General features: G+C 43.4%; 1 protein-coding gene across 1 annotated transcript in view; it reads left to right on the top strand.

Annotated features, from left to right (window-relative positions):
- LOC139543952 (voltage-gated delayed rectifier potassium channel KCNH1-like) overlaps positions 1-24484 on the top strand; it is a 70934-nt gene that overhangs the window by 37214 nt on the left and 9236 nt on the right. The window contains exon 11 of the mRNA XM_071350551.1: positions 14654-14850. Coding sequence (XP_071206652.1) covers positions 14654-14850 — 197 coding nt within the window. The remainder of the gene's footprint in view (positions 1-14653; positions 14851-24484) is intronic.

Below are 24484 nucleotides of genomic sequence, written 5' to 3'. Positions count from 1 at the left end.
TTGTCTACAGTAAGTTGCCTTTGTGCACTCCAGTAGCTTCACGTTTCGTTTGTTCTTTATTGTTTTGTTTTGTGAGTTTCTCTTTATTAAAACTATGTGGAACTCTATGCATGCTGCTCCTTGGTCTTACTCATACGACGAACGTGACAATGTCATATATAATTATATGGTCACTTGATTATACTGTACGTTGCTAACACTATAAAAGCAATATGAACTAGAGGAGACCATGGCATGTGCTCATCAGTTTACATTGTGTTACTTTCGTCCCACCCGTCTCTCCTGTAACTTCTCCCGGGATGAAACGCAAGTCTAGCTAGCATGATACTTGACACCTATGCTGTCATTTAGTCACTAGATGGGTTAAGAAAATGACATATGTTTTGATACTTTAAACACTTCCGGGTCCGTTTTTCTTCTTTATTGCCATGTTATAACCAGCAGCACACAGCAATGCAGACCATATTTTGCTTTTATGAGAGATTTGCATTCAGAAATGCAAACTGCCTCACTTTTGAGGGGCTGATGCCGTTTCTTCTCTTAGTAACTATTTGTCCCGTTTTCGAGAAGACCCTCTCAGAGGGAACGGATGTGGCAACTATGCAGTCTCCCTGTCATGATTTTAGTAAACCATGGGTAGAAAGAGGCCTTGTTCTTCCACCAGCTCAGAGGATCTGGGCTCCTCCAAATAGGATCAGACCTCCATTATGGCATCTGCTGAGGGATTCCTTCGTGCTGCATCCCCAGTTGCTCTCTCGTCAAACAGCATCCAAACAGAAGACGTTTGTGGCACTACTGCTGGTGCTTCTGCTCCATCTGATCCCTCTTCTTCCTGTTGCCCTGGTGCCTGAGCCAGCTGACTGCTGGGGCTGTCCCTCCCTTTTGATGAGGTTATTCTTTGAAGAGCCTCATCAATTGCTCTGGCATCAATCGCTCTGGCATCAATCGCTATGGCACACTACTGTGTAAGTACAGCGGTTTCTGATAGCACGTGATTATATTCCATTCTGTGGAACGTTCTGTCCAGTGATGAACATAGGGTGTCCATCAACTCTGTGACGTGTCCTGTGGTTACATTTGCTTCTCTCTGGTGGTTGGCTGTGATTCGCTGCAGACCCTTACACAGTAGTGTCATTTTTGAGGCTGTCACATAGCTGAAAAGAGAGAACAGTAACTTATTAGTTCAGGTTCATGTTTTGTCTACTGATACTACATTCTCATCTACTGCTCATATACATATATAATACTGGATTAAATAATGATGTAGTAATAACTGCTTACTGTACCTCTCTCCACTGAACTCCACAGTGACCTGCTCAAAGGGTTCCAGGACTATGCACACGTACCCGACCACCTCCCATTCCTCTTGGGTCAGAGCATCAACAGGTGCATTGACAATGGCCAGGGTAGAGATGATGGCATCCTTTGACTCAGGAAACCGCTTCAACATATAAAATGTTGAATTCCACCTTGTAGTGCAGTCTTGTTTAGGCCTCAGCTCAGGCATCCCCATCTGGCATTGTGTAGACTTTAGTTTTTCAGCACCTACTGTGCTCCTGTGGTATTCCACAGCTGCTTTCACTTTGTCCACAGTGGGCTTCATCACCCTCAGAGCATCTCTTACAATCAGGTTGATTGTGTGGGCAAGACATGGATGATGGGTCCATTTTAAAATGTTCATGGCATTGGTTATGTTAGCTGCATTGTCGTTAACACATCAGACCACTTTACCATCTACTTGCCATTCTCTGGCCACTCTCAACAGTTCCTCTGCCAAGTTCTCTGAGGTGTGTCTGTCGCTGAACTCAAAGCAGTCCAGAAGACAGCTAGACATGAAAAAAAATCTTCAATGAAGTGGCATGTAACCGACATGTAAGAAGTGGTTACCCTTGATGTCCAACAGTCAGTGGTAAGGCAAACTGCAGTAGCTTTTTGGACTCTTTCCCGCACTGAAGCCTGTGTGCTCTCGTACAGTTTAGGAATAAGTGATTTTGAAAGGGTTTTCCTACTTGGAATTGTGTACATTGGATTTAGACTATTGCTATAATTTCTAAAACCTCTGTCCTCCACGATCGAAAATGGCTGGAAATCGGTGGCAATCATTTTAACCAATGCCATATCAATTTGGCCTTGTTTTGCTACAGACATAGACTTTGGCATAAACTGGTCCATAGAAGACTGCGTTGCTGTGCGTCGCGGAGTAGGCCTACTTGACTGAGTGGATACATCTCCACTTGTGGAGGTGCTGGCTCCACCACTATCACTAGCAGGCCCGCTAGTTTCTCAAAGCTCCACTACAGCTAGCTTCACAGTTGGGTGCATAGTTTGCATATGCCGGTGTAGGTTGTGCGTAGAACCAGCTTTATATGAGATTTTGTTTTGGCAAATTATACACTGTCCTCTAACATTGTCTACATTATTAAAATACATCCAAATGCTACTGTGCTTCTGACTAATTTTCCAGCTGTTGTTTTCACAGCTGTCCTTCCTCTCTCTCCTCGGCTGCTAAGTGTGTGACTGTGAGTGAGTTGGCTCGGCCCTCCCTCACGCATCTTTGGTTCATTGGTTGACACTGCGTGTCTGATTGACAGGAACAACAGGTGAGGCTGTTAGTCTGAGCAGACAGTCAGAACGAATGTGTGCGCTTGAGCATTTAGGCCTATATTATTTTATTTCTTTTTTCGTTCTTTGAATTAGTTCATTCTATTCATTTAAATCTTTTGATTATTCATATCTTAATTTTTTATATATTTTTATAAATAGATTCGGCTCTTCTGATATGTGAGCCGGCTCCCAACGTTCACCTACAAGAGCCGGCTCTTAGAGCCGACTCGTTCGCGAACGACCCATCACTACTACGGAGTGATAGATAAACGTGCGCATCAAACAGACAGTCGAGTAAAATCGCTGAAAATGAATTGGAGATATTGTGTTACGTTTGTCCTTTTAAGCCAATATTGGGTAACCAGGGGTGGGATAATGTCAATGTGGCTTTGATTGGATAGTAGCTGGGGGCTTTATGTTTATGATAGGTTGCGATGGAACTCATTGCACTCATTACAGGCAGCTTTGCACTCATTAACACTTTGCTTTCAATTTAGCTACTTGGGTCATCCCAGACTGGCTGCACAGGTTTTGTTCTATCCCAACACTACCGCACCAAATCCCAACCACAAGGGCTTGATGATTAGTTGATTAGGTAAATCAGGTATTATAGTTTTGGGCTAGGAAAAATTGTTTCAGTTTAGGGAGGTCCCGGACCAGATTTGAAACCCCTGCTCTATTACAATTGAGCTAAAGTTTTTCAGCTTAGCCGCTCACTATATAGGAACAAACATGCCATATTTGTCTGATATAAGCATTTTTTTTTTAAATAATGCTTTTGCAGGTGTTCATGTATTCCAAATAGACTTACAACATAGAGAACCTTTTTCTTGGTTCCTTCAGACAAAGTGGGGGAGGAGACGGGGCACTCTTGAGTCAGACCTCTGACAGATGCATGATGGTCTGATAACTCATCCTCACAGAGATTAGCTGTGTCACTGTGACAGAAAAACGCTGGTAGGAAGTGGGATGATGAATTTACAATACTCTAGGGCTGCTCTCTGCATCCTTTCGGTGATAGTTTTTTCCTCCAAATCGTCAAGCGAGAAGACTGGTTATCACGATGGAGCTCATATTTACGCGAGGGATAAATATTTGGATTGCTCTCTCCCTCTAGTTACATTTACATTTAAGTCATTTAGCAGACGCTCTTATCCAGAGCGACTTACAAGTTGGTGCATTCACCTTATGATGTCCAGTGGAACAACCACTTTACAATAGTGCATCTAACTCTAAGGGGGGGGGGGGGGGGTTAGAAGGATTACTTTATCCTATCCTAGGTATTCCTTAAAGAGGTGGGGTTTCAGGTGTCTCCGGAAGGTGGTGATTGATTCCGCTGACCTGGCGTCGTGGGGGAGTTTGTTCCACCATTGGGGTGCCAGAGCAGCGAACAGTTTTGACTGGGCTGAGCGGGAGCTGTACTTCCTCAGAGGTAGGGAGGCGAGCAGGCCAGAGGTGGATGAACGCAGTGCCCTTGTTTGGGTGTAGGGCCTGATCAGAGCCTGAAGGTACGGAGGTGCCGTTCCCCTCACAGCTCCGTAGGCAAGCACCATGGTCTTGTAGCGGATGCGAGCTTCAACTGGAAGCCAGTGGAGAGAGCGGAGGAGCGGGGTGACGTGAGAGAACTTGGGAAGGTTGAACACCAGACGGGCTGCGGCGTTCTGGATGAGTTGTAGGGGTTTAATCGCACAGGCAGGGAGCCCAGCCAACAGCGAGTTGCAGTAATCCAGACGGGAGATGACAAGTGCCTGGATTAGGACCTGCGCCGCTTCCTGTGTGAGGCAGGGTCGTACTCTGCGAATGTTGTAGAGCATGAACCTACAGGAACGGGTCACCGCCTTGATGTTGGTTGAGAACGACAGGGTGTTGTCCAGGATCACGCCAAGGTTCTTAGCGCTCTGGGAGGAGGACACAATGGAGTTGTCAACCGTGATGGCAAGATCATGGAACGGGCAGTCCTTCCCCGGGAGGAAGAGCAGCTCCGTCTTGCCGAGGTTCAGCTTGAGGTGGTGATCCGTCATCCACACTGATATGTCTGCCAGACATGCAGAGATGCGATTCGCCACCTGGTTATCAGAAGGGGGAAAGGAGAAGATTAATTGTGTGTCGTCTGCATAGCAATGATAGGAGAGACCATGTGAGGATATGACAGAGCCAAGTGACTTGGTGTATAGCGAGAATAGGAGAGGGCCTAGAACAGAGCCCTGGGGGACACCAGTGGTGAGAGCACGTGGTGCGGAGACAGATTCTCGCCACGCCACCTGGTAGGAGCGACCTGTCAGGTAGGACGCAATCCAAGCGTGGGCCGCGCCGGAGATGCCCAACTCGGAGAGGGTGGAGAGGAGGATCTGATGGTTCACAGTATCAAAGGCAGCCGATAGGTCTAGAAGGATGAGAGCAGAGGAGAGAGAGTTAGCTTTAGCAGTGCGGAGCGCCTCCGTGACACAGAGAAGAGCAGTCTCAGTTGAATGACTAGTCTTGAAACCTGACTGATTTGGATCAAGAAGGTCATTCTGAGAGAGATAGCAGGAGAGCTGGCCAAGGACGGCACGTTCAAGAGTTTTGGAGAGAAAAGAAAGAAGGGATACTGGTCTGTAGTTGTTGACATCAGAGGGATCGAGTGTAGGTTTTTTCAGAAGGGGTGCAACTCTCGCTCTCTTGAAGGCGGAAGGGACGTAGCCAGCGGTCAAGGATGAGTTGATGAGCGAGGTGAGGTAGGGGAGAAGGTCTCCGGAAATGGTCTGGAGAAGAGAGGAGGGGATAGGGTCAAGAGGGCAGGTTGTTGGGCGGCCGGCCGTCACAAGACGCGAGATTTCATCTGGAGAGAGAGGGGAGAAAGAGGTCAAAGCACAGGGTAGGGCAGTGTGAGCAGAACCAGCGGTGTCGTTTGACTTAGCAAACGATGATCGGATGTCGTCGACCTTCTTTTCAAAATGGTTGACGAAGTCATCCGCAGAGAGGGAGGAGGGGAGGGGAGGGGGAGGAGGATTCAGGAGGGAGGAGAAGGTGGCAAAGAGCTTCCTAGGGTTAGAGGCAGATGCTTGGAATTTAGAGTGGTAGAAAGTGGCTTTAGCAGCAGAGACAGAAGAGGAGAATGTAGAGAGGAGGGAGTGAAAGGATGCCAGGTCCGCAGGGAGGCGAGTTTTCCTCCATTTCCGCTCGGCTGCCCGGAGCCCTGTTCTGTGAGCTCGCAATGAGTCGTCGAGCCACGGAGCAGGAGGGGAGGACCGAGCCGGCCTGGAGGATAGGGGACATAGAGAGTCAAAGGATGCAGAAAGGGAGGAGAGGAGGGTTGAGGAGGCAGAATCAGGAGATAGGTTGGAGAAGGTTTGAGCAGAGGGAAGAGATGATAGGATGGAAGAGGAGAGAGTAGCGGGGGAGAGAGAGAGAAGGTTGGGACGGCGCGATACCATCCGAGTAGGGGCAGTGTGGGAAGTGTTAGATGAGAGCGAGAGGGAAAAGGATACAAGGTAGTGGTCAGAGACTTGGAGGGGAGTTGCAATGAGATTAGTGGAAGAACAGCATCTAGTAAAGATGAGGTCAAGCGTATTGCCTGCCTTGTGAGTAGGGGGGGAAGGTGAGAGGGTGAGGTCAAAAGAGGAGAGGAGTGGAAAGAAGGAGGCAGAGAGGAATGAGTCAAAGGTAGACGTGGGGAGGTTAAAGTCACCCAGAACTGTGAGAGGTGAGCCATCCTCAGGAAAGGAGCTTATCAAGGCGTCAAGCTCATTGATGAACTCTCCAAGGGAACCTGGGGGGCGATAAATGATAAGGATGTTAAGCTTGAAAGGGCTGGTAACTGTGACAGCATGGAATTCAAAGGAGGCGATAGACAGATGGGTCAGGGGAGAAAGAGAGAATGTCCACTTGGGGGAGATGAGGATCCCAGTGCCACCACCCCGCTGACCAGAAGCTCTCGGGGTGTGCGAGAACACGTGGGCAGACGAGGAGAGAGCGGTAGGAGTAGCAGTGTTATCTGTGGTAATCCATGTTTCCGTCAGTGCCAAGAAGTCGAGGGACTGGAGGGAAGCATAGGCTGAGATGAACTCTGCCTTGTTGGCCGCAGATCGGCAGTTCCAGAGGCTGCCGGAGACCTGGAACTCCACGTGGGTCGTGCGCGCTGGGACCACCAGGCAGCGGCCACGCGGTGTGAAGCGTTTGTGTGGTCTGTGCAGAGATTGGGACTTAACCTTTAAGAAATGAGCAGGAGAATATCCCGCACTAAGGGGGTCTTCACTAGACTTTTTCACTAGACTTTTTGCAGAAATACACTCAGCTACACATATACCGGAATGTAAACTTGCGAGCTTGTCACGTTTCGACTGCTACCTCCGGAGGTAGCACATGACACTCTCCCAACAGTTGCCCCCCTCTAAGCACTGTAATGTAAACAGAATTGTCTCGTTGAGCCAACGCTTACAGTAAAATTGTAATAGCAATGTTTTTGAAACGGCTGAAATGTCATACATTTTCTTTCTTTTTTTTACACTTGTTTTATCAATTTTTTTTAACCTGAAATTGTAGTAAGAGCCGTAGCTTTAAATCTCAACAGTGTTTTTGCTTTTTGCTTGACTGCACCAGGGAATTATCATTTTCAGTTGCAATTTGCTTTTACTTCATATACAGTGGGGAGAACAAGTATTTGATACACTGCTGATTTTGCAGGTTTTCCTACTTACAAAGCATGTAGAGGTCTGTAATTTTTTTTATCATAGATACACTTCAACTGTGAGAGACGGAATCTAAAAAAATCCCAAAATCCAGAAAATCACATTGTATGATTTTTAAGTAATTCGTTTGCATTTTATTGCATGACATAAGTATTTGATCACCTACCAACCAGTAAGAATTCCGGCTCTCACAGACCTGTTAGTTTTTCTTTAAGAAGCCCTCCTGTTCTCCACTCATTACCTGTATTAACTGCTCCTGTTTGAACTCGTTACCTGTATAAAAGACACCTGTCCACACACTCAATCAAACAGACTCCAACCTCTCCACAATGGCCAAGACCAGAGAGCTGTGTAAGGACATCAGGGATAAAATTGTAGACCTGCACAAGGCTGGGATGGGCTACAGGACAATAGGCAAGCAGCTTGGTGAGAAGGCAACAACTGTTGGCGCAATTATTAGAAAATGGAAGAAGTTCAAGATGACGGTCAATCACCCTCGGTCTGGGGCTCCATGCAAGATCTTACCTCGTGGGGCATCAATGATCATGAGGATGGTGAGGGATCAGCCCAGAACTACACGGCAGGACCTGGTCAATGACCTGAAGAGAGCTGGGACCACAGTCTCAAAGAAAACCATTAGTAACACACTACGCCGTCACGGATTAAAATTCTGCAGCGTTCTCAAGGTCCCCCCGCTCAAGCCAGCGCATGTCCAGGCCCTTCTGAAGTTTGCAAATGACCATCTGGATGATCCAGAGGAGGAATGGGAGAAGGTCATGTGGTCTGATGAGACAAAAATAGAGCTTTTTGGTCTAAACTCCACTCGCCGTGTTTGGAGGAAGAAGAAGGATGAGTACAACCCCAAGAACACCATCCCAACCGTGAAGCGTGGAGGTGGAAACATCATTCTTTGGGGATGCTTTTCTGCAAAGGGGACAGGACGACTGCACCGTATTGAGGGGAGGATGGATGGGGCCATGTATCGCAAGATCTTGGCCAACAACCTCCTTCCCTCAGTAAGAGCATTGAAGATGGGTCGTGGCTGGGTCTTCCAGCATGACAACGACCCGAAACACACAGCCAGGGCAACTAAGGAGTGGCTCCGTAAGAAGCATCTCAAGGTCCTGGAGTGGCCTAGCCAGTCTCCAGACCTGAACCCAATAGAAAATCTTTGGAGGGAGCTGAAAGTCCGTATTGCCCAGCGACAGCCCCGAAACCTGAAGGATCTGGAGAAGGTCTGTATGGAGGAGTGGGCCAAAATCCCTGCTGCAGTGTGTGTAAACCTGGTCAAGAACTACAGGAAACATCTGATCTCTGTAATTGCAAACAAAGGTTTCTGTACCAAATATTAAGTTCTGCTTTTCTGATGTATCAAATACTTATGTCATGCAATAAAATGCAAATTAATTACTTAAAAATCATACAATGTGATTTTCTGGATTTTTGTTTTAAAAAACTTTTTTTTTTAAACTCATTATATTATTCCAATGCATCCAACATTATGCATGCCCACTATGGTATTGGGCAGCTGCTATTTGAGAACAGAAGCTCGTGTTTTCACCAGAGCTGTGTTTACATCGTAGATAGATGCAGGACATTGGCTGCCGTCATCACAAGGGGTATGTACGGGAGTTCTGATTTGGTTCCATGTTTAGCATTTCGGCAAATTTGCCTGAGCAGACAGAATGGTGAAATATACTCATGAGAAAAAATGACAAGAATTGAAGGTGCCAACAAATGTTATAGTCATCATAAAAATGTTTTACGGTCATATACAAAAAATCTGATCATCCCTCGACGGGGATTGATCAAGTGAACGTTTTTCGGGCTTTGACCAACCACCTAATATAATGACTTCCATGATATTGATCAAATTAAGTCTGGTTTGTTCTAAGGTATTTTTAATATGGTAGCTAGTGTAAGCCTAAGAGCTCCTGTCTAGCTATGGTTCAGCTAAACGTCAGCATTCCGCATCAGCCAGCAGGTTTGTAAGAATGCAGAAATTATTTTGTTTACTTAGCTAATGTTACCTAGCTGTGTAGCATATATTATAATATGAATGACACTATGATAACGTTACTTTACTTTCATATTCGTATGGGAGGGGTAAACTTTCATTATTTATATGCTAACGTTACTTGATCATGAAGCATGTTAATGGTAGTTAGCAGGAGTTCGCTGTGCATTGTCAGCTAATTTAATGTGTACGGATGAGAAAATAAATCCCTTTTCCGCACATGCTTGTGGATTGTAGCATTATTCAACATTGTAGTTTGTTGGTTTGTTTTAGAAGAAAAGTTGCTCTGATTGTTAAATAGTTTGTGCTTACTGGCAAGTTCTACTGTGATATTTCCGGTATATTTGAGCTGTCGACCAATAATGTTGCATTGCCAGCCACAACGAAAGACAAGGCAAGGATGTAATGTGAATTGAAAAGTAGAAATACTAACCCAATGGGAAGAGGATATTAACATAGTCTTATTGATACTGTGAATATTAACACTAGACCTATTCCCACTACGAGAGATGGAGAGTCTGAGGAGCTGATTGTCGAAAGATGAGTAACGTGTCATTAAAGCAATTTGTGCCAGATATGGCTTGAGTCGATTAAATGTGACTTGTCATACCCATTTTTCACATATCCCCTCAAATATCATCCAAGGACAGAAAGTCTCCCAAAAAGCAAGCCATGGTGATATAATGACAAACTGTTTGTCTGTTATTAATTAATCTAAAAGGAACATGAATTTCATTTTCATGTTTTCAGACCTCTAAAGTAATCTAATGTCAAGATGAAACCACGTGACAACGTCGTGTGTGTACATCCAGCTGTATTCCTCCACCCCAAATGAATGGAAAAGTCAAGCACCGAATGAAACCAGGAAATGAGACAGTGCTTATCTTTTCCATTAACCAATATTGTGGGAGGTTATTTCATCTTGACATTACTTTCAAGGCCTGAAAACATCTGACAACTTTCATTTATGAGTGAAATGTCCCATTAATGGAACAATCAGAAGTTGCTACATTCAGTTTTGGACGTATAAATCAATGATATGTACCCATTTATTCTTGAAGAATATAACTTATAAATGCCTCATGAGCTTAGTTCAACTGTCACACCCAAAATATAAGCTTGTTAAAGTTCAATGTTTGTAAATGTAACAGTATAACTTTAGTCCGTCCCCTCGCCCCGACCCGGGCGCGAACCAGGGACCCTCTGCACACATCAACAACAGTCACCCACGAAGCATCGTTACCCATCGCTCCACAAAAGCCACGGCCCTTGCAGAGCAAGGGGAACCACTACTTCAAGGTCTCAGAGCAAGTGACGTCACCAATTGAAAGGCTATTAGCGCGCACCACCGCTAACTAGCTAGCTATTTCACATCCGTTACACTCACCCCCCTCTCGACCTCCTTTTTCGCAGCAACCAGTGATCCGGGTCAACAGCATCAATGAAACAGTATAACTTTAGTCCGTCCCCTCGCGAACCAGGGACCCTCTGCACACATCAACAACAGTCACCCACGAAGCATCGTTACTCATCGCTCCACAAAAGCCGCGGCCCTTGCAGAGCAAGGGGAACCACTACTTCAAGGTCTCAGAGCAAGTGATGTCACCAATTGAAAGGCTATTAGTGCGCACCACCGCTAACTAGCTAGCTATTTCACATCCGTTACACTCACCCCCCTTTCGACCTCCTCCTTTTCCGCAGCAACCAGTGATCCGGGTCACGGCACCAATGTAACAGTATAACTTTAGTCCGTCCCCTCGCCCCGACGCGAACCAGGGACCCTTTGCACACATCAACAACAGTAACCCACGAAGCATCGTTACCCATCGCTCCACAAAAGCCGCGGCCCTTGCAGAGCAAGGGGAACCACTACTTCAAGGTCTCAGAGCAAGTGACGTCACCGATTGAAAGGCTATTAGCGCGCACCACCGCTAACTAGCTAGCCATTTCACATCCGTTACATAAACAAAGTAAATCCAAACAAACACTATATAGCCTCTAACCATGGTTAAAACTATACTTGTTATATAATGGATGGTCAGTCCTTGCATCCATAGCTTGTCTATGAATTTGAATGGTAACATTTCTCCAGCCCCATCTCAGATTTTTACCGAAACGGGAGGGGAGGTCACTTTGTTATTGTTTCTACAGCTGATTGACACTTTAACTATTGGATGTAAACTCCCCTAAAGTTGGGAGCAGCGTGGTTCTGGTACAGCTTCCGACCGCCATTTTCACTTATAAATCTATCTGTAGACACCGTACAGTCGGCTAAAGGCCTGCTTCTTGCGGTTGCGGGAGTATAAGTACCGTGCCGTCGCACTCTGACATGCCATATACCACTGGAGAGTCAAGAAACGCCCGTGCTGAAAGAAAGTATTCCAATTGCTTTTCGACAAACACAAATGGTTTTATTTAGAGTTGAATGAAAAACAAACATTATTTGTAGATGTGAAACAACCACTTTGTGTGATCACAGACAGACTAAATATTAAAGCTGAAGTTGTAACGAGTCGGCTGGTGTGTGAATGGCGTCTCTGCGTCTCTCAGAGGACACAGGGCAGAACATTTTCTGTCGCCAGTTCTATGAAATGGTTCCACATTGTGTCACTAAATATGATCATATCCATTTTACAGTTATAAGGTGAACTCTTATTAGTCGCTTTTCTAAATTGGTTGTTACTAATATTAAGAAAGCATGTAAGTCAATTCAAGCCCTATTCATTAAGTTTGTTGAATAGGAAATAAATCATATAATATTTCATATTTTCATGTAATTGAGCTTGTGTCTTCAAAAGTGAGTACACCTCAGCAATACATTTTTACTAGAAAAGGTGAGTTTTTTTATCTTTCTTGGAGCATTACTACTTATTGTTTTTGGCCATACCCAAAAGTAATTATTTATTTAGGCGGAAATCTACATACATCTAACAGGCATTATGCAACATTTCCACATGCAAATAACCCTTAATGTTCAAACATCGTTGAAAGCTGTATACAGTTTGTGGTGAGTGAGTGACCGGTTGGTCCGAAACAGTAAACTTCAATCATAAATGTCATGTTTTTTAAATAAAAAGTACTCCCCCCATCTATACTGAACAAAAATATAAACACAACATGCAACAATTTCAATGATTTTTACTGTTAGTTAGTATAAGGAAATCAGTCAATTGAAATAAATGCATTAGGCACAACAATGGGTAGGCCTGAGAGGGCATAGGCCCACCCACTTTGGAGCGGGTAGATCAAATCAACGTTTATTTGTCACGTGCGCCGAATACAACAGGTATTACAACCTTACAGTGAAATGCTTACTTACAGGCTCTAACCAATAGTGCAAAAGGGTATTAGGTGAACAATAGGTAGGTAAAGAAATAAAACAACAGTAAAAAGACAGGCTATATACAGTAGCGAGGCTATAAAAGTAGCAAGGCTACATACAGACACCGGTTAGTCAGGCTGATTGAGGTAGTATGTACATGTAGATATGGTTAAAGTGACTATGCATATATGATGAACAGAGAGTAGCAGTAGCGTAAAAGAGGGGGGTGGAGGGTGGGACACAATGCAGATAGCCCGGTTAGCCAATATGTGGGAGCAGTGATTGGTCGGCCCAATTGAGGTAGTATGTACATGAATGTATAGTTAAAGTGACTATGCATATATGATAAACAGAGAGTAGCAGCAGCGTAAAAAAGAGGGGTTGGGGGGGGCACACAATGCAAATAGTCCGGGTATCCATTTGATTACCTGTTCAGGAGTCTTATGGCTTGGGGGTAAAAACTGTTGAGAAGCCTTTTTGTCCTAGACTTGGCACTCCGGTACCGCTTGCCATGCGGTAGTAGAGAGAACAGTCTATGACTGGGCTGGCTGGGGTCTTTGACAATTTTTAGGGCCTTCCTCTGACACCGCCTGGTGTAGAGGTCCTGGATGGCAGGCAGCTTAGCCACAGTGATGTACTGGGCCGAACGCACTACCCTCTGTAGTGCCTTGCGGTCAGAGGCAGAGCAATTGCCGTACCAGGCAGCGATGCAACCAGTCAGGATGCTCTCGATGTTGCAGCTGTAGAACCTTTTGAGGATCTCAGGACCCATGCCAAATCTTTTTAGTTTCCTGAGGGGGAATAGGCTTTGTCGTGCCCTCTTCACGACTGTCTTGGTGTGTTTGGACCATTCTAGTTTGTTGGTGATGTGGACACCAAGGAACTTGAAGCTCTCAACCTGCTCCACTACAGCCCTGTCGATGAGAATGGGGGCGTGCTCGGGCCTCCTTTTCCTGTAGTTCACAATTATCTCCTTAGTCTTGGTTACGTTGAGGGATAGGTTGTTATTCTGGCACCACCCGGCCAGGTCTCTGACCTCCTCCCTATAGGCTGTCTCGTCATTGCCCGTGATCAGGCCTACCACTGTTGTGTCGCAAACGTAATGATGGTGTTGGAGTCATGCCTGGCCATGCAGTCGTGGGTGAACAGGGAGTACAGGAGGGGACTGAGCACGTGACATTGTGTTGTGTGACAGAACTGCACATTTTAGAGTGGCCTTTTATTGTCCAACACAAGCTGCACCTGTCAGGTGGATGGACTATCTTGGCAAAGGAGAAATGCTCACTAACAGGTATATAAACAAATGTGTGCACAACATTTGAGAGAAATAAGCTTTTTGTGTGTATGAAACATTTCTGGGATCTTTTAACTTTTTTTCCCCCCCAGTCTATTTTATTCACAAAGCTATATTTACCCAGTCACTCAAAGCTGCACTGTAACTCCAAAATCTCCCATAAGCTGTCTGATGCATTTCATCAATCCAATTTGGACACTGGAAAGGGACAGATTTGCATTTTCATGTGTGAAAACCAAAAAGTCTGCATATGTGTTAATAACCATGGCTAATTGAGTCTTGGCTAATACTTTTTTCGATCTGTTTCCAGAAAAGTAGAAGCTCGGTGAAGTCAGGGATGCAACTTTTCATTAGTAAGAGCTGGAATATGTTATTTACAATTCAGTACAGCGTCTGTTTGCCTTGTAGGCGACAAGGCTTCTACAATTGGTATCGCAAATGCACTGTGTATCATTTCCCCCCGTTGGTCTCAAACGAGATATTTTTTAAATACCAGTTACATAACGCATTCTTTTTCAATGGTCTTTTTTTTTTTGTGTGTTCACATTGTACAGGCAGTTTGCATTGAAGAACATTTCAGGATAGAGGTATGACCTTGGGCTTTTGACTTTGTATTACCATGAAAGGCTGCAAGATTAGCTTCATGGCAGTTAGATTCATATCATTGTGGATGGATGGGGTTTCCCTTGTTATCATTCACCTCACTACTTCTCTCTCTCCTTTCTATCCCCCGTTTTGTATCTTCACAGGAAAGGGAGACGTGTTTGGGGACGTCTTCTGGAAGGAGGTGACCCTAACCCAGGCTTGCGCCAACGTTCGGGCCTTGACTTACTGTGACCTCCACGTCATCAAGCGTGAAGCTCTGCAGAAAGTTCTGGAGTTCTACACGGCCTTCTCTAACCACTTCTCCCGCAACCTGCTGCTCACCTATAACCTCAGAAAGAGGGTAAGCTGCCCGGGAGCATTGCTCTCTCTCTGTGTCTCATTAGTCTCCAATAGCTTATTATTTGGCAAAAAAGATTGGATAGACTCCTAAGTTATTCATTTTTCACCTATCCAGTCCTTTCCCGAACAGTGGTCTGGAGGGAAACGAGAGCTATTTAAGAATATTGGGACAGAGATCTCTCTGTGTCCTGCAGTTAATAAAAGCAAAGGTGATGGCATCTCCCTCAATGAATAGTGCTCTTATTTATTTTTAAAAAGCTGACGCGTCAACCTCAATTGATCTTTCTCAAAGATTGCTTTTTTGGTGGGTGTGGCACCTTATCTTTATGGGAACTGCTTAAAAGGTAGACTCAGCAATATTTCATCATCAAATAGAGTGGGGCAACTTTTGGCTAGACATCAACAGCAGCATAAATGAAATGACTTCTGCCTTACAGGCATGAACAACAACAATCTGCCAAAACTGATGTCATTGCTGAGTCTACCTTCATCATGCCGAGTCAGTTGTACTTGGTGTCTCACACTTAGTTTGTGACGCTGGCCTTGCTGTTTCACCATAGTTAATCTCGTTCCCAGACACATCCGGGCAATGCTCGCAATATCTGGGGACGAGGTTACACCATAATTGATTCTCTGTGGAATGTGTCTTTAAAGAACTTTCTTGGACCAAGAGGAAGCGAGATGGTGGCCAGTTCCCGGTCTTTGTATTGCATAGTACAATATTTCCTTCCAGGGACAAGTAATTGCACAAAGTGATATTTGACAAATGTTGAATAATTACTTAATCATGGATTCACCTTGTCCTCCATTTTTATCAAAATGTCCTTGTCTCTCTTTTGTTTGTCTGTAATTTAACCTGTTACTGACTTGTTCCTTACCTGTAAAAAGATAAGGCCTTTAAACAAAGTATAAACTACACTATGCTCTCTCAGCCTTTTGTCAAAATATTATAGAACCCAGGTCACTTGTGTTAAAGACACGCTACGGATTGCTCCAATAGGGTTAGTTCACTTAGGGGGAATTGTAAGGTGGGCTCATTAGCGAGGATCATTACAATATGACAATCATCATGGTGCTTGAATAGTATATTAGAAATGCATAATTTGACAGATTATTATTAATGATGCAGATTCATTAATTCTTTTTTAAATGTTGCATTTTTTAACAAATGGCCCGCTATGTCTTATTGATCTGAATATCAGTGCAATAAGCTTCTAGACTTCAACCATGGTAGCAATGAGAGCGTTTCTTCATTGACTCTTTACACCCACTCAAACACACAAAACCTCAATACAGACAACAAATTGATAACTTGTAAACCAAGAACATCACTGAAAACCCACAGCATTTTCTATTTAAAAAAAATCAAGTACTGAAATCGTTTCAACTTCGCTGAAGAAAACACAGCATATTCATGAGGAGGACATAGCTGATTCATCAGAAGGTGATGTTGCTTCATCAAGATGCAATCCTCTGTCCTTGTCATCATCATCCAATTCAAACTTGAGTATAGAGGCAATAGAGGTCATGTTGACTAATACGATGGCTCACTTTTACCGCGTATCCTATTATGGCTAGTCACGATCTGCACCCTTAGCCGTGGTGCATGCGGTTTCTTGCTGTCATCAAGGTTATTGCTTTGTTTAGTCTAGAAAAGCTTTCAGGTGCATAAGCCTCTTTAGGCAGCCACTGATCCTGATTTGGCTAATGCTAGAACCTGCTGTTAGGTATGATACAGGGCAGTGATCATTAGGCACCAAATTGAAGAACTATCTGGACCTGTCCGATTAGAAACGCTCATTGTTGTTTTCTATCGTGTGCCCTAATGAACACGACCCTGGTTCCGCCATAGGGTCGTGAGGCCCATTTCTGTAGGTTATGCCCATGGCCCATCAACTGGTGTGTTACTGATTTCCAGTTCTGGAGGCCCACCAGCCATTTTTCATAGACCTTTTGCATTAACGCGAGCTGATTAGGCATTTAGACAGTGATGTCGACAAGGTCAAATATTGATGAGTATAATATGTCATATTGATTTCAGAAATAAATTGATTGCATAATTGACACAGTAGATAGGTTTCCATCCAACTGGCGACAGATTTTCATGTGAATATTCAAAAATATGCATAAAGAAAATATGCTAATTTTCCCACCAGTGGCGTTTCCACCAAAGTGACTTGTTGCAGATAAATATCCGTGTGTGAGGACGTAGTGCACACAAAATGTACTCTTCACTTAAGTTTTCATGTAACAAATAAAAATATGTCTAATGTGTTTCCATCGCATTTAAGTCGTAGTGGGTGGACCACACACCATGTCATCGCGACTCCAAGTTTACTTTGATATGGTTATTATTTCAATATTTGCTCATAAAAGCCTTTCCACAGCCATTTCTCACATAATTAATTTTACTAACACAAAAAGATCCAACCATGTCAAACAAACAAATTATCTGTTGCAATTTATAAAATTGTACCGAAACTTCCTGTTTCCATCACAGCTCGTTTTTTAAATTATTATATATATATATATATTTTTTTACACGGTATGACTTTACTTGCATAAAAAACGTGGTTTATGTTTAATGAATGAACCATACACTCTGGAGAGACTGGACCAGATTCACCAAGAATTTAAATAGCTTCCTATTTGTGTAGTTTATTTTTGTTGGGTGGTTTACTCAGATCGGTTGTGAAAAGGGAATAATTAAGAACATACCCATTGTGGATCTATCTTTACAAAATAAAATGAGCTCTTAGCAGAGCTACTGAGATATGCAATCTGGATTTATTTTGGAAACTTAATTTCATGCCAGTTTATAAACCAAATTAAATGACACATGATCAAAAGTCTCCAAGGCTGTCGATTACTAGTTTAAAAAAGTAAATGGCAATGCAACTATTGACATTGCAGCATAATCTGAGGTGAGAGAAGTGAAAATGCATAGTATATATAAATGCCACTTAGCAAACGCTTTTATCCAAAGCGACATACAGTAGAGCGAGTGCGTACATTTTCTACATTTGACGAGAGAGCTGCTTTCAACTTCTTGTCTTACAGTGCCTGCAAGATGGATGTCAAATATGTATGAATCTTTAATATCACCTTTATTTAACTGTTACATCATATTAATTAAATAGTTATGGATGACTCATTCAACCCCACTCCTCGCCCCTGTAACGTTTCGCAGTTCTATCAACTTACCTGGTAAAAGGTTTACAATTCATAAATGCTTTATCTAGATAGCTGGGGCCCCATTCCAAGTATGGAAAAGCATGCATTACTTTCACATGAATCATTCATTGATGTGAATGGGAGACGTGCAGGAAAATGTTTGTCAAACCCACAGATCTAAAGTTAGAAATGCTGCCCCTTAGTGATGTTAATTGTTTCCAAATCTCATTGCACAAACCAAGGCCCTTGAGATTTGCATAAAGTAAAAAAACATGACATTTCAGAAGGGGGAAGTAACCTAGGTGGTGAGTGGGGGGGACTCCTTCAGGGCAATGGTCAGATCCTCTTCTGCTTTACCATTAAACAGATTTTTTTTATTTTTTATTCCCTTCTGTACCCGAATTCAGAAGGTCAAGGTTAGAAACAGGAAGTGTGAAAGACCTCCAGTATTGCAGTTGAGTGCAGCAGCAAGGGGCTTTGCACAAAAGGTGATTCATAGATTAACACACGAGCTCTGGGAATATATTGTTACAACAGAGAGACATTAGTCACTAGTTCAATCAATGTCCATGTGCCAAGAATTTCAATTCGTAATCAGTCATTGAATCAATTAATTTTCATGTGTATATCGCTTTTTACAAATGAAGTGGTCGGGGAAAAAAGAATGGGCCTCAAATCCACAAAGAGCAAAAGGCGACTGGAGTAAAGAAAAAGAAAAACCTTGAGAAGAACTAGACCCTAGATAGGTAAACCCATACTTCTCTGACTGGCTGATCAGATAGTTCAGGGTTCATAATACTGACCACCAATGCCAGACAGTTGTCCTTTAAAAGGCAAAGTCAAAGCAGAGACTGGCAATGTTGCCAGGACAGCATGGTGGAAGCCAGCCAAAAGGGATAAAGCACACTACAATCATATTCCCTCATTGTATAGTGTTGGGCAATACTTTACTACTACAATACAGTACCTACTACCACATACCACCACTTCCATGTGGTGCTACGATGACTACTACTGCTACAAAGTACATAACTATTAACAAGATAAGTAACACCAACTTATCAACTTACCAACAAATCCTATCACAGGAGATTGGTAGCACCTTATTCGGGGAGGACGGTCTCGTGGTAATGGCTGGAGCAGTATCAGTGCAATAGTATTAAACACATGGTTTGATGCCATTCCATTCGCTCCGTTCAGCCAATATAATGAGCCGTCCTCTCCTCAGCAGCCTCCATTGAATCCTATGTGTACCACCTCTCCACCCTAAGCTGATTAAACACTCGGTGGGTATTGTCTGTCATCACCAGTCTCTCTTATCTCTTTCTCCTCTTTATTTCCCTTGCGTTGTCTCTCCGCCCCTCTCACGGCCTCTCCCTTCCCCTGATCGATCTGAAACCCAGCCCTGCTGCATGGGACCCGTTCTGCCGCACTGTGCAATAATGATCTCCCGTGTGAGAAATGACCCTGACTCGCTTGAGTAGGCACAATGCTGGTCTTCCACCTGCAGTACCCCATACTGCATCGTCTGCAGTCGCTTCACCGGACAGATCTTTTTACATTACACATCTGGATTCACAAAAATAAATCCCTCTACTCTATAAGGATCTCATGTCTTTTTCACCAATCGAAGATATCTGTATTAAGAAACCCTATGGGAACGTTGCTGGACAAGTTTCAGCCCATATTACCGATCTTGTGAGAAATGTGGGATACAGGTCTGGGATACAGGTCTAAATCTAATCTAAGTCTAATACAATAATGTGATGGACTACAGTATTTGTGCTGTATTTCCTAATAACACAGTGATCTATATGATTTCATGACCAGCTGTTTCATATAACATTAAACTAAACTAGCTACAATAATCCACCCTAAAGCATTATGTACTAACTACTCTCTTGTTCTTCATCTATGTTTTATTATACGACCACCAAGAACTTTAAAAATTCCCCTGACCCACATATTAATCCATTGTCACGATTCAATTTCACCAGATGAAATGACTAAATGAAAACCCCACGACTAGGGTAATAAAGATATTGATTACCTGGTTAATGCCAGAATGATTCTGGGAAAGCCTCTGCAGTCTGCATCACCACATTTAATCATGATCTGAGAAAGGTCTTATTACTAACACAAGACACAGATTGATGGACACGTTTGATTGTTAGCCATACTGCATCTCAAATAGTCTCATGGTCGTGAACAAATTAATATTAACTGAATGAATCTGCCACATTCCTAGAGACAGATAAAGATGGAGACAGTTATGGGCAATGCGGCGACTTCTTGTAGCCATGAGTACATGGCATATTACAGGTGAGTAACTGTAGCACTGTAATTTACTGAAGATGCTGGAGCTGTACCACTTCAGCTGTAGTGCTGGCATAGTTACTGTATAACCGCAGGGTTATGGATGAAGATCATCATGAAGATAAAAGCTACTTAAAATAAAAGTTAAGTAATCAATATCAATGTAGTACTAAAATAACATGAATATACACAAAATAAAAATAAGAACATGAGATGTAAGCTAGCTATATACTGGGTCAGTTCCAATACATGTGTAGGGATACTGGAGAGGTAGATACAGTGCCTTCAGAAAGTATTCATACCCTTTGACCTTTTCCAAATGTTGTGTTACAGCCTTAATTCAACATTTATCACATTGATTTCTCACCCATCTACAGACAATAACCCATAATGACAAAGTGAAAACATGTTTAGCAAATTTATTGAAAATGAAATACATAAATCTAATTTCCATAAGTATTCACACCCCTGGGTCAATATGTTAGAATCACCTTTGGCAGAGCTTTGCACACCTGGATTGTACAATATTTGCCAATTTATTATTTTCAAATATTGGCCTGTTGGAAACTATAACTCCCTACTGCCATTGCACAGTTCTGGCTAGATATAATTTATCTCTAGAGAAACTGTGCAATGTGCACATTGAGCTCACAGAAAGAAAAAAAAATGAAATGGAATTAAAATAATTGAACCGACGTTGGTTAATCGCTCAGCACTACTTTTTAGCCATACTGAATCCTTCCTCAGGTCAAGCAATTCTCAGCTCTCTGGTCTGCCGAAAATACAAAAGATCTGATTGGCTGTTCAGGGCATTGTGCTTTATGAATACACAAATGTAATTTGCACTGTGGGATAGTCTGCCTTTTGGAGCAGCCTTTGGAGAAGAGTCTGAATGTGTATTAGTCATAGACAGCCGCTGTTTGAATGGACAGCTAAAGATGCATTTGCAGGCTTTGAGACGGAAAGATGTTGGGTTTTCATTGTGACCAGTGCAAGTTTGAAAAAAGCATTGCTTAAAGCATTTAGATAGGCATTGGGTCAATGTTAACCTCACCTACTTCACTCTCATAGCCACAGGAAGCAGGGGCGCTGAGGGTGCTGCAGCACCCCTTAAAATCTTTATTATTATATATTATTTTTTTTACAAAACTAGTCGACTGGGCCTTTAATAGTCTTGTATTAGCAGACCGATATAAGATTTGTCCTTTTGATTATGTTTCCTCTCCCCAACAACACTTATTTATGTGTTTGTATTGTTTTATGTGTCACCTGCCATGATTTCAATGTGGTTCAATATATTCATCCATTTTAAAAGGGGCCACACTTTGCATTTCCACTGCCTTGATATATAACTATGGTGAGGGGAAGCTGCTTTACTTTTTGCCGCTACTGCTTTGTGTTTGTGCTGAGTGCAGCTAAATAAAGACCACTGTGGTACATAAACACAATGCAGACTTCTTTTTCCCGTGAGCTTCCAGCTGGCAATTCAAAATGTAATAATTAAATAAATGAGACAAACAAAACCCGCACTGATATTTTTAGGGCAGTGAACGGTTGTGTCCTCGACGCTAACGTGCCAGTTCCACATATTTATAGTAATGATGTTGCAAAATATTACCAACATTTTATCTAATTAAACATTAACACTTCCAAACTCTCTCTTTGAATTACACTCAAACCTGGTTAGTCAGTGCCAACTTCCCCTATGAGGCATTAACTATTCCCAAATGCCAACACTTTATTGTTCCAACACTTTTGCTTCATGAAAGAATTACTGTGCCTCTTTCTTAGGACATCACCACCATCTGACCCTCCATGTCGAATAACATAGAAAAATGGGGCTGTTTTTCGTGGTTCGGGGTAGGCCCTTTAGGTTCCAGTAAAAAGGGAAATCTTAAAGCTACAGCATACAATTACATTCTAGATCATTCTGTGCTTTTATTTATTCTTTATTTAACCAGGTAGGCTAGTTGAGAACAAGTTCTCATTTACAACTGCGACCTGGCCAAGATAAAGTAAAGCAGTGCGACACAAACAACAACAGAGTTACACATGGAATAAACAAGCGTACAGTCAATAACATAATAGGAACAAAAATAGTCTCTATACAGTGTGTGCAAATAGCGTGAGGTGGTAAGGCAATAAATAGGCTATAGTAGCAAAGAATTACAATTTAGCAAAATTAACACTAGGGTGATAGATGTGCAGATTATATAATGTGCAAGTAGAAATACTGGTGTACAAAAGAGCAGAAAAGTAAATAAAAACAATATGGGGATGAGGTAGGTAGATTGGATGGGCTATTTACAGATGGGCTATGTACAGCTGCAGCGATCGGTTAGCTGCTCGGGTAGCTGATGTTTAAAGTTGGTGAGGGAAATATAAGTCTCCAGCTTCAGCGATTTTTGCAATTCGCTCCAGTCATTGAGAACTGGAAGGAAAGGCGGCCAAAGGTGGCTTTAGGGATGACCAGTGAGATATACCTTCTGGAGCGCGTGCCACGGGTGGGTGTTATCGTGACCAGTGAGCTGAGATAAGGCGGAGCCTTACCTAGCAAAGACTTATAGATGACTTGGAGCCAGTGGGTCTGTCGACGAATATGTAGCGAGGGCCAGCCGATTAGAGCATACAGGTAGCAGTGGTGGGTGGTATATGGGGCTTTGGTGACAAAACAGATGGCACTGTGATAGACTGCATCCAGTTTGCTGAGTAGAGTGTTGGAGGCTATTTTGTAAATGACATTCGTCGAGGATCGTTAGGATAGTCAGTTTTACTAGGGTATGTTTGGCGGCGTGAGTAAAGGAGGCTTTGTTGCAGAATAGAAAGCCGATTCTAGATTTTATTTTGGATTGGAGATGTTTAATATGAGTCTGGAAGGAGAGTTTACAGTCTAGCCAGACACCTAGGTATTTGTAGTTGTCCACATATTCTAAGTCAGAACCGTCCAGAGTAGTGATGCTAGTTGGGCGGGCGGGCGGGTGTGGGCAGCGAACGGTTGAAGAGCATGCATTTAGTTTTACTAGCGTTTAAGAGCAGTTGGAGGCCACGGAAGGAGAGTTGTATGGCATGAAGCTTGTTTGAAGGTTTGTTAACACAGTGTCCAAAGAAGGGCCAGATGTATACAGAATGGTGTCGTCTGCCTAGAGGTGGATCAGGGAATCACCCGCAGCAAGAGCGACATCGTTGATATATACGGAGGAAAGAGTCGGCCCGAGAATTGAACCTTGTGGTACCCCCATAGGGACTGCCAGAGGTCCGGACAACAGGCCCTCCGATTTGACACACTGAACTCTATCTAAGAAGTAGTTGGTGAACGAGGCGAGGCAGTCATTTGAGAAACCAAGGCTGTTGAGTCTGCCGATAAGAATGCGGTGATTGACAGTCGAAAACCTTGGCCAGGTCAATGAAGACGGCTGAACAGTACAATCTTTTATCGATGGCGGTTATGATATCGTTTAGTACCTTGAGCGTGGCTGAGGTGCACCCGTGACCAGCTCGGAAATCGGATTGCACAGCGGAGAAGGTACGGTGGGATTCGAAATGGTCAGTGATCTGTTTGTTAACTTAGCTTTCGAAGACTTTAGAAAAGGCAGGGCAGGATGGATATAGGTCTATAACAGTTTGGGTATAGAATGTCACCCCCTTTGAAGAGGGGGATAACCGCGGCAGCTTTCCAATCTTTAAGGATCTCGGACAATACGAAAGAGAGGTTGAACAGACTGATAATAGGGGTTGCAACAATGGCGGCTGATAATTTTAGAAAGTGCGGGTCCAGATTGTCTAGCCCAACTGATTTGTACGGGTACAGGTTTTGCAGCTCTTTCAGAACATCTGCTATCTGGATTTGGGTGAAGGAGAAGTTGGGGAGGCTTGGGCAAGTAGCTGCCGGGGGTGCGGAGCTGTTGGCCGGGGTTGAGGTAGCCAGGAGGAAAGCATGGCCAGCCGTAGAGAAGTTCTCGATTATCGTGGATTTATCAGTGGTGACAGTGTTACCTAGCCTTAGTGCAGTGGGCAGCTGTGAGGAGGTGCTCTTGTTCTCCATGGACTTTACAGTGTCCCAAAACATTTTGGAGTTAGAGCTACAGGATGCAAATTTCTGTTTGAAAAAGCTAGCTTTTGCTTTTCTGATTGACTGTGTGTATTGG

This window comes from Salvelinus alpinus, chromosome 2, assembly GCF_045679555.1.
Source record: "Salvelinus alpinus chromosome 2, SLU_Salpinus.1, whole genome shotgun sequence".
Classification (NCBI taxonomy): Eukaryota; Metazoa; Chordata; class Actinopteri; order Salmoniformes; family Salmonidae; genus Salvelinus; species Salvelinus alpinus.
Note: the sequence above shows the minus strand (reverse complement) of the source record. Positions and strands in the feature narration are given on the sequence as shown.